Here is an 11,807-nt window from a genome sequence, read left to right on the forward strand (position 1 = left end):
AATGGACGCCTATGGGCGGCGGATCCGTTGGCAAGCGTTAATTGACGGAATCCGCCTCTTTATACTGAGCATGCCCAAAAGAATTTCCTTTCACGAATTTTAACCCCAAATTCCGTTCTGGCAGCAAAAAATCTCTCTCTCTCTCCTTTTCCAGAGTCATGTCATTTTAAATTTCATGAACTACCAGCTAAAACCGATCCGTTTTTTCAAACTCTGGCGGATTTGGACTGACGTTAAAAAACTGAAATGTGAAACAGGCCTTAAAGTTATGATCACCAACTGTTTAAATGCAACAGTAATTCTAAACAGAATTGTATAGTCCACTGACTGTTCTTGCCTTGCGTTATCTGTGTTTTGCTTCCGGTCACCTGCATTACAGTGTCACTTTAACTTTAGAAAACTTTTGACATTTTGCATAGATATGTCAGAGGTGTTGATTGGGTGCTAAGACACCACCCAACCAATCACTACAACAAAGGAAGAGAAGCATCTAGGCAACTACTGCTTCCTTGGATACCGAAGATGGACGCAATCATTTCGTTTGAGTGAGTCACAGTCTTGGAGAGCAGAACTCGGCTGATTGCTTCTTCTGCATCTTCATTTTGGAGATTGGAGGGGGTGATCAATCTCTGGATCCCCCTCGCCACGTGTTTATGGCATGTCAAAAGTTTTTTAAAAGTGCAAATATGCTAAGTCAGTTTCAGGTCAGTTGTGTAATAGCATGAACGGGTCTTTGCTGCTGGATTGGCTCTGGCATTATAACAACTTATGTCTACCCATTGTATTTAGTTATTCGTAAAGCATATCCCTTACTTTAACAAACTTTTTTTCAATCAAAACTTTATATCTACATTGCAGGCCTAAATGCTGACCTGGGCAGTTCACAGATACGACAGAAAAGAGGAATTATTGAATTAGCCGGAGCTATTGAATGTGGAACCGGCAGGTCTTCTCTGCTGTATATTGGATATGGATGTTACTGTGGTCTAGGAGGACATGGCATGCCAAAAGATAGGACAGACTGGTATTTAATTTCATAGTTACGTCTCATGTTAACATGATTTGATTTATTGTTGTTATTTTGGAATGTGCCCAATCCAATGTTAAAACAGGAGATAAGCAGAGGTTCCAGGCTGCTCTTTAAAGCACTCTGCCTTTTGTGTGACACCTAGTTTTCTAAAGCATAGCCATCTTGAAAGACCTACAGTATATCTCCCGGAAAATGGTGCCATTGCATCAGGTAAGGGGGGGGGGCGCACATTCACAGCTCTTTCCATACATTTCATTGGGAAATAAAAATGTATAATATAGCGCCCATAAAAAGGATTGAAGAGACCCACACATAGGTGCCCAATCCCAAATAGCAGATCTGTAACATGGCACGGGGTGGTAGACATGGACGAGGTACTGCTCTTCCACACCCCGGTAAGATACCTGAAGATGGGGGTCCTGGCTTGGTGCGTGGGCTTAGTCTATATGGGTTCTACACCCTTTCAGACCACATGATGGCAATGACTTTGGCTGGCCAGGACCAGATATTGAACAGTTCAGTGAGGGAGACCATCACTCAAAAATAAACAAACAGTCTTAACATTAGCTTGGTGGGAAATATGTACAATAGATAGCGGGTGCATAACTTCACAAACATTTCCCTTAGAACATGGAGTCTCTTCACACACGATCTCGCTACTTATTCCAAGCTTGCTTGTTTCTGCCTCAAGTTCCTCTGTCTTCACCATAATCCAGCATAGCACTACAGTCCAGTAAGTGAGAGTCCTATACTTCAACCCACGGTTCTGCGTCTTTTTTTCAGTTAGGGGAGTTAGCTGGCAACTATGGCCATTACATAGCGTCTCATCTTGCTGTTGCCTTGGAAATCCCACCCGGGGCACTCTCTTAGTCTTATGCTTCCTGTTCCATCCTGGCCCGTTACCTATCTGTTCGGTGAACTTGAGGCCATACTGTTAAGCATGGTGTCCCAGGACACGTTTCAAATGCTACCTGCTCCTACCTCAGACCATCTGAATATGCTTTTGTCTCACCCTCCTGCACCTTGTACCCACGCCTGTGACTCTCCAGTCAGCTTGAAATTATAGGCCAGTAAGTCTAACCTCTATTGTTGGTAAAATATTTGAAGGGTTTCTGAGGGATGTTATTCTGGATTATCTCAGTGAGAATAACTGTTTAACGCCATATCAGCATGGGTTTATGAGGAATCGCTCCTGTCAAACCAATCTAATCAGTTTTTATGAAGAGGTAAGCTATAGACTGGACCAAGGTGAGTCATTGGATGTGGTATATCTTGATTTTTTTCAAAGCGTTTGATACCGTGCCACACAAGAGGTTGGTACACAAAATGAGAATGCTGGGTCTGGGGGAAAATGTGTGTAAATGGGTAAGTAACTGGCTTAGTGATAGAAAGCAGAGGGTGGTTATAAATGGTATGTATATTCTCTAACTGGGTCGCTGTGATCAGTGGGGTACCGCAGGGGTCGGTCTTGGGACCTATTCTCTTCAACATATATATTAACGATCTGGTAGAAGGTTTGCACAGTAAAATATCGATATTTGCAGATGATACAAAACGATGTAAAGCAGTCAATACAAGAGAAGATAGTATTCTGCTACAGATGGATCTGGATAAGTTGGGAACTTGGGCCGAAAGGTGGCAGATGCGGTTTAACAATGATAAATGTAAAGTTATACACGTGGGCAGAAGGAATCAATATCACCATTACAGACTGAACGGGAAACCACTGGGTAAATGTGACATGGAGAAGGACTTGGGGATCCTAGTTAATGATAAACTTACCTGGAGCAGCCAGTGCCAGGCACCGGCTGCCAAGGCAAACAGGATCATGGGGTGCATTAAAAGAGGTCTGGATACACATGATGAGAGCATTATACTGCCTCTGTACAAATCTCTGGTTCGACCGTACATGGAGTACTGTGTACAGTTTTGGGCACCGGTGCTCAGGAAGGATATAATGGAACTAGAGCGGGTACAAAGGAGGGCAACAAAATTAATAAAGGGGGTGAGGGAACTACAATACCCAGAGAGATTAGCAAAATTAGGATTATTTAGTCTAGAAAAAAGACGACTGAGGGGCGATCTAATAACCATGTATAAGCATATAAGGGGACAATACAAATATCTCTCCGAGGATCTGTTTATACCAAGGAAGGTGATGGTCACAAGGGGGCATTCTCTGCATCTGGAGGAGAAAAGGTTTTTCCACCAACATAGAAGAGGATTCTTTACTGTTAGGGCAGTGAGAATCGGGAATTCCCTGCCTGAGGAGGTGGTGATGGCGAACTCAGTCGAAGGGTTCAAGAGAGGCCTGGATGTCTTCCTGGAGCGTAACGATATTGTATCTTACAGTTATTGTTAGGTTCTTTAGAAGGACGTAGATCTGGGTATTTATTCTGACAGAATTTTATAGGCTGAACTGGATGGACTAATGTCTTTTTTCGGCCTTACTAACCATGTTACTATGTATGTTAGCTGCTGCAGTCCTGGGGACTGCCCTGGAGTGCCACCTGTTGTCTACCAGCTGCCCAGCGTATCCTCACCATCAGAGGCCCTGGTGAAGACCGAGTAGACACTTAATCATGCCCTTCTTGGGCAAGTCTGGCCTGGGGCTCAGTAGGTTTTCAAAGATCAGCGTTACACTATACAACACAATTATCGATCAGTAACAGCTTCAGTTATGTTACAAATCTTTACCTGCTTAGTGAAGGACACAGTAGAGCTGGTTCAGAGCAAAGCATGAGATACTGTGAGATATCGAGCTTTCACTGTGAGGAGGGCCGTGAATCGTTGTGGGATCCCGTTTTGCATGGCGAAATTCCACAACCCATAAGATTGGACTTAACTTTTTCAAGAAAGTTTTGTCCTACAGCCTGCCGTAAGCAACACTTGTCAACATTTCTATAAGATAGATTTAGTTAGTCATCAGTCTCCGGCTAATAACTGTTTTCTTAAATAAGAAGGGCAACCACAGTCTTGTGATGAAGACTCTAACTCTTTCACTCTCTTTGACAGATATATACATTATGGAGTGTGTCAGGGATTTTGGAGCGGGCTCAGAAGCATGGCAGATACCAGCTACATTATATAGCCAGCATCTGCCTCTAACAGCAGTGTTTGGCTCACCTGCTTATCGCTGCTATTAACCTCTTAGTTGACAATGTCAATCACTAACAGTGGCATTTAAGCAGTATGTTCTGGCTCATACATTTGTTCAGGTTTTCATTCATCCTCGCAATGCGATCGCAGAGAGCCGATGAGTTACTATGACAGCTGGGGGCAGGCTGAACACCCTCTTGCCTGTCATGTGATTTCTTCTGTGATGTCCAGCCTGTGGCTAGTGCGCATTGGAGACTAATTTTTACTATATACAGCATTAGAAATAGTATTGCTATAACGGGATCCCCTGTTTTTTTTATGTAGATCGCTGGAATCAGACAGTATTGACTTTAAGTAACTGTGAATAATATTGTCTCTTTTTCTAGGTGCTGCTTTAGACATGATTGTTGCTATGGAGAAGCCGAACATTTTGGTTGCCATCCTAAGAACCATAACTATAAATGGAAATGTGTCAATCGCTCCATAAAATGTGGTAAGAAAATGGAAGACTTTGTCATATTGCAAGCTTTCTGGTGAACAGACAGGAGTCAGAACTGGTTAGAGCTGCCAGACCTGTAGAGATTCAGGATTAACAATTTGGCAGAATCGCAACGGTTAAATACCATGTCAGCATTCAAGTCATGGCTGTTCGAGGCAGGTGCTGGCTGTAGAATGCAGCTGGCATCTGCCTTGTACGTTACAGGCTCAGCTCCTGAGATCGCACCTTATATATCAGATGTGAGCCGTACAAATAACGGAAAGCAGTTAAGGTAGGTTTCCAGTAAATTTGTCTGCACATGGAATAGTAACTGTAGCTGTATCATCTTTTTGTCTTTGCTAAGCTGTATCCATACATTACCCCCTATGCTAGATGTGTCCTGTGATCTCTAGTCCGACTACCATTCCAGCACATGCACAAATTGTAGATTACTGGATTACATAATTACCTATCAAATTCCTCCTTGCAGCTTTCAGACCCTTCACCCTGGGGCTTGGCCCTCTTTCTCACTTTGTATAACCCCCTGGGGGAAGGGGGCGGAGTCGTGTGCGGTTTGTGTCGCGGTCCGGCGCCTCCCATCTTCATACGATGCCATCCTCCTTCTTACTTCTGCTGCGGCTCCTGCGCAGGCGTACCTTCTCTGCTCTGTTGAGGGCAGAGTAAAGTACTGCAGTGCGCAGGCGCCGGGAAAGGTCAAAGAGGTCCGGCGCCTGTGCACTGCAGTACTTTACTCTGCCCTCAACAAGGCAGATAAAGTACGCCTGAGCAGGAGCCGAGGGAGAAGCAAGGAGGACGACATCATCTTATGAAGATGGGAGGCGCCGGGCCGGACGGCGACACCCATCGGACCGGGCCGAATGCCAGGGTGAGTATAATCTAACTCTCTTTTCTTATCTTTCAGGTTACATCGGGGGCTTATCTACAGCATTACAGAATGCTGTAGATAAGCCCCTGATGGCGGTGGCCGCAACTTATAGGGCTAAAATGGGGTGACAGATCCCCTTTAAAGGCAGATGCTAGCAGAAGAACACAGCCGGCATCTGTCTTGTGTGGGCGGGCTTAGGTTCTGAGTGTGCTCCAGACAGCTGCACCCGTTGCATGATATAATGGTAAGTCGTGGATGGAAAGGGGTTAAGCAACAGTCTTTTGAACATGACAAATGCTGCATTAGCACTATATAAATGCCATAATAAAAAGGCTTATGAGTCATTAGGTTCACTGTGAACTTACTGAAGTGAACACATTACTAATTTGTTGTTAGCTGTCAAACCAAAATTGCAATTACACCACTAGTAATTTAGCCTCCAAACACAGGGTTTCTGGACGGTTTATAGAAAGCACTTCCGTATGGTTCGTTGTGAGAGGCATTTAGTGCAGAGCAAAGGAAGCCACTTATCATAATTATGGTTCATGCTTATGAAAAACATGTTGATTTCCATGAGTGTGGTTGTACTCGGATATTCTATCTTTATCATCCTTACATATTATTTTCATTTGGCAAGATGGAAATAGGTTTTACAACATGTATAATACGAAGTCATTCGACCCTTTAAAAGAAGAAATTAAAAACAAATACACTCACAAATAACATCTCGATTCAGTTGTTCCGATTTTATATGGTAATGCGGCCATACCTACTGTAAATGGATTATGAAGCGGTTACTCACCAGTCTATCATGGAGTGCACAGGTAAAGAGGCAGCGATAGTTCTCCCTGGGCCATGCTGAAGGATGTTGCAGGCAGCAGATTGCTCTCCGCGGCGTCTCCAGACTCTGTCACATGTGCCGAGTGTGAACCTGCTGCCTGCAACATCCTTCAGCATGACCAGTTTGGCAGTGGGTCAGTAATGGCGTGGGGTGGCATTTCTTTGGAGGGCCACACAGCCCATCACGTGCTCGCCAGAGGTAGTCAGACTGCCATTAGGTACCGAGATGAGATCCTCAGACCCCCTGTGAGACCATATGCTGGTGCGAATGGCCCTGGGTTCCTCCTAATGCAGGACAATGCCAGACCTCATGTGGCTGGAGTATGTCAGCAGTTCCTCCAAGATGAAGGCATTGAAGCTATGGCCTGGCCTGCCCGTTCCCCAGACCTGAATCCGATTGCGCACATCTGGGACAACATGTCTCGCTCCATCCACCAATGTCACGTTGCGCCACAGACTGTCCAGGAGTTGGCAGATGCTTTAGTCCAGGTCTGGGAAGAGATCCCTCAGGAGAACATCCGAAACCTTATCAGGGGCATGCCCAGGCATTGTAGGGAGGTCATACAGGCACATGGAGGCCACACACAATACTGAGCATCATTTTGACTTGTTTCCAAAATTTTGTCTTGTTTTGATTTTCATTTTGACTTGTTTCCGCTTTCATTTTGGGGGTCTCTCCAAATCCAGGCCTCCATTGGTTCAAAAATTTGATTTCAAATGATGACTTTTGTGTGATTAGGTTGACAGCACATTGAACTTTGTACAGAACATAGTATTCAATGAGAATATTTCATTCATTTAGATCTAGGATGTGTTATTTGAGTGTTCCCTTTATTTTTTTGAGCAGTGTAGAACAGTCTCAGCAAAAATACACAAAATTGTGCACATTAGAGTTTCACCCTTCTGCTGACTCACAGGGATAAGAGCAGCTGTGACTTCAGAGCTTCCAGGGATGACTACCCCACCTGTTACACGCACAGAGAGGAGATAACAACAAGCTTAGGAAGCTCACAGCCCATTGAGGTACAAGGCCAGTTGACCAGAAGGTCACAACCTGACTTCTCTGAACATCTCCATGGAGCCAGGTGACCAGTTTGTCCCAATCCTGGCTTTCTCCAAACGTATCCATGGGGCTCAGGTAACATAGTAACATAGTAATTAAGGTTGAAGGGAGACTTTAAGTCCATCTAGTTCAACCCATATCCTATCCTAACTTGCCCTGACATGTTGATCCAGAGGAAGGCAAAAAAAACCCATGTGGCAACAGTAAGCTTCACATTGGGGAAAAAAATTCCTTCCCGACTCCACATACGGCAATCAGACTAGCTCCCTGGATCAACGCAATATTAATGACACTAGTGTATATACCCTGTAATATTATACTTTTCAAGAAAGGCATCCAGTCCCTTCTTAAATTTTAGTAGTGAATCACTCATTACAACGTCATATGGCAGAGAGTTCCATAGTCTCACTGCTCTTACAGTAAAGAATCCGCGTCTGTGAGTATGCTTAAACCTTCTTTCCTCCAGACGTAGAGGATGCCCCCTTGTCCCCGTCACAGGTCTAAGAGTAAAAAGATCATTAGAAAGGTCTTTGTATTGTCCCCACATATATTTATACATTGTAATAAGATCACCCCTAAGCCTTCGATTCTCCAAACTAAATAACCCCAAGTGTAATAACCTGTCTTGGCATTGCAGACCCCCTAGTTCCCTAATAACCTTGGTCGCTCAAGGTTTGGTTTGTCCAAATCCTGACTACCCCAAACATATCCATGGTTCCGTGATGGTCAATGGAGCAACTCTGTATTCTTTCAGCTTGGGCCGTGTTCCCCTAAGATGGCATCTTGTAGTATGTCAAATCTGTGTTTCACAGAACCGCAGCAATAGCATAATTCCTTTTCACAACTGAGTTCCGCCTGCTGCTCAGCCAGCCTATCAACTTGCATGGGTTTAGTTCGGGTACCTGTTTAAAAAGGCTGGGGAACAAGAGGTCTCTGGCCGGACAGAGCCAGACACTGCTTTCTCTCACGCGTCACCTCACTAGTTTGCTCCTGGATGCTGGGAAGGGAAAATACAGATGACTGAAGATTCGGCTCATCGCAGACCTTTCGTAAGGCCAACAGAAAGGCCTGCAGGTTCAAGGCCTCTCCTACTAGGTATTCCACTTGAACCTGATTTGAGGGAAAAAAAAAACATAGTGCTGCATGCACTGCCTTAGGAACCGTCGACAGTTTAGGATTCCCATCGTAAGATGGTTGATCAGGCGAGACGAGTTCAACTCCAGGAGCGCAATTTGCAGGCTGTATAGACACGGCCGCAGTTCCAGCAACTTAGGCTGGTGTAGCTGACATCAGGACTTCCAATCAGGAATCCACTGTCTGTAGATGGAACAAAACTTTTTCCTGTTGCTCTCGCTCCTGAGACAAATATTGATATAACTCCGAGTGCAAACTGTCACGCATGCGCTGGTGCACGTGGTTCGTGAACCCCCTGTGCCACTTGGCCAGGCTTACCTTGGAGGGTGTAACTAAGCTGCTACCTGGTGAAGCTCTTGACGGTGCAGGTAGCCACCAGGGACCGCTCTGCAGTCTCCGAAACAGCTGCTTCTGACCCCATGGGTCAGGTTTGCAGACATGGACTGCACTCGAAATCACAAACAAGGCAGGATTTGGATACTGGAACATGCTCAGTCAGCTGGAAGTCTCAGGTTACATGTAGCGCAGATGCAGTTTCAATCTCAGATACCACAGGAGGGCAGTGTCAGGGATCACATGCTGCCAATGCGGCTTCAGACTCAGGGTGCAGCAGGAAAGCAGTGTGAGGGTTCACGTGGTTTTACACATCTCAGAGTCAGGCTGGGGACAATACCACACGGGAAACTACAAGTTTGGTTTCAGGCCCTGGTAGCAGAAGAACCAGGAGGTCGTGTTCAGGCCCTAGCCACACAAGGACCTGGGGTTTGGGTTCAGGCCCTGGCCACACAATGACCTGGGGTTTGGGTTCTGAAACTGGAACCAGGCAGCTACCTAGTTGCACCAACACTAGCGAGGAAAAATGTTGCTCAGGCACATCCCTACAGGGAAGAGTGTCTTGTATATAAGATGCCTCCCAGCTGTATTGGCCAGGGGCATTTTCACAGTACATGCACTGTCACTTAAGACCAGAGGTGTGTGCACTAGAAGTGGGCTACCGGGAAGCCTGTGCAGAGTGCACAAGACAGGAAGCAGGAGACGAGGAACTCACTGCGCAGCCGGAGGTTTGCGTATGTCGGCGTCCCTGAATGTAATGGGGAAGAGATTTCATGCGAGGATCCCAGCGCTAGTGTAACACATGGCATATTCAAGATGATCTATTCTAGCTTTCAGAAAGCAGGATGGAGTTTTTTGGGGATTCAGGCCTTAGATGACCAATTGGCTTTGCCAAGGCCTGCCCAAGATTGACTTGTGTTAAAAGACTTCCCAGTTTACATTTTTTATTCAATTTGCTTCTTGTACTTAAAAATAACCAATACACCTGTACTACCTATAGATGCTCCACTGGCAGCTCTCCACTCCTGCCTCCAAAGTTTGTTGAAATAATTGGAGTGGGGACATTATATATCGATATCTTGTGACTACTACAGCCAATCACTGGTTAGAGCGGTCTGGTGTCGTCTACCTCTGCATCACTGTTGAGCCCAATTAATAGCTGTAAAAGTCACACAATGTTGACACGACATTGCCGCTACAGTCAAGAAAGACTGGAAACGAGAGCAGAGAGCCGGCACTGGAGCAGCAATGAGTAAGCACAGATGAAGTAGTAATTTATGTACAAGAAGCCAATGGAATAAAAATTGTAAACTGGACAACCTTTCCACTCAGGTTGATATTTAGAGTGTTTCGTCAACCTCAGGTAGACCTTTGCATAGCGATTACCTTCTGCCTGGATCCCAAAAATGTCATCTGTCTGAAAGCTAGAATAGATCTTCTTGAATATACTATGAGAGCAAAGATTTATGTCATTAATTTATGGTACAGCTCCATCGGTGGCGGACACAGACAAAAATGGGCCTGTGTGCAAGAACAAGATATGGGCTCTTTGTTGTCTAATAGCTCATCATGATGCACAACCCCATCTGCTTTAGAAATGGGCCCCCTTACCTTCGGGTCCCTGTGCGGCTGCGCAGGTTGCACCAATGATATGTCCGACCCTACAACTCCTAACTATCATGTCATGTGTTTTCCAAGTGTGGACTATATCCCTTCCATCCACTATAGTTAAACCCTGAACCTTCCATATCTCTACTGACGACTTCTCTTATTTGCGTCGCCAACATTCTACCAAACTGACCAATACTAAGAGGTGTACAGTAAGTCTATTCTATACCGCCATGTTAAAGGCTGGGCGAGCGAGCGCAGAAGTACAAACTTTGGCAAATATAAGACTGTCCTGTCTTGGGAAACCGCAGATTTATTACAACCGTACTGAATACTCGTTTTGTTTTTCAGATTATACAAGAGACGTGTGCCAAAAAGTACTGTGCAAATGTGACAAAGAATTAGCAAAATGCCTGCAGAAAGCACCATATAAAGCAAAGTATGCCTTGCATCCTAATTTTTTATGCTGGGACAAAAATCCCCAATGCAAGTACTACGACGACTGACAAGAGAAAAATGAGTCCTTTGTACAGAAATCTGTAACGTTCCCAAGAAAAATACGTGGATCAATAATGATAACTGCCAATGCCATGGATGATTGGACTACAACTTCTCCATCACTGTTCTGTAGTGTTTTTAATTACTTAAGAGGTTGTCCATGACATTTTCATTGATGACCTATCCTTAGGACTGCTCGACTGCAGGGCTGCTCCGTCTTTTGATGGTGGTGGCGGCCGGGTACGACACCTCCTCTCCCTATTCATATCAATAGGAGGCAGATGAATGTGTAGTACCCTGCCACGGCCACCATCAAAAGATGGAACAGCTCCGCAATAGAGCAGAATCTTCAGTCCTAGTGTTGTCCGTAATAACATTGGTCCGAATGCTGTTCATTTTATTTACTGGGGCAGAACAGCTTTTGTGCAAAAACCCACATTATGTGTGGCTCAAATAAAGCAAATTTAAACTGGATTACTCTAAAGACTTACCGTAAGTTCAAGTCATTACAACTGGGTGGGTGCTGGGTCTTCTGAACATTGCTGTTAACGGGGTATTCCCATCTCCAAGACCCCATTCTAATATGTAGTTGGTGTAATAACAATATTAGCAAATACCTCCAATTAGAAATGTACTATAGTTCTTCTGATTCGCCATGTCACTTACCTCAAGTGAAGGGCATTGAAGTAACTTCGATATCCATGGTTACGACCTCATATAGGACAGTTAGCTGTTAGTGGTCACTCGTAACTATGGATACCTAAGCTACTGCAATGCCCTGCGCAAGATGTGACATAGTGAATCAGAAGAACTATACTACATTTCTAATTGGAGGCAT

At 44.8% G+C, this 11,807-nt stretch overlaps 1 protein-coding gene across 1 annotated transcript in view; it reads left to right on the top strand.

The window, feature by feature from the left end:
• The window catches only part of LOC141047670 (phospholipase A2-like), a 29,831-nt gene extending 18,244 nt beyond the window's left edge, over positions 1 to 11,587 (top strand). Inside the window, exons 2-4 of the mRNA XM_073542875.1 lie at positions 859 to 1,024; positions 4,516 to 4,622; positions 10,823 to 11,587. Coding sequence (XP_073398976.1) covers positions 859 to 1,024; positions 4,516 to 4,622; positions 10,823 to 10,977 — 428 coding nt within the window. The 3' untranslated portion in view covers positions 10,978 to 11,587. The remainder of the gene's footprint in view (positions 1 to 858; positions 1,025 to 4,515; positions 4,623 to 10,822) is intronic.
• Positions 11,588 to 11,807: the final 220 nt, after the last annotated feature.

The sequence above is a fragment of the Dendrobates tinctorius genome, unplaced genomic scaffold, assembly GCF_039654945.1.
Source record: "Dendrobates tinctorius isolate UK_male_01 unplaced genomic scaffold, ASM3965494v1 ptg000129l, whole genome shotgun sequence".
Lineage (NCBI taxonomy): Eukaryota > Metazoa > Chordata > Amphibia > Anura > Dendrobatidae > Dendrobates > Dendrobates tinctorius.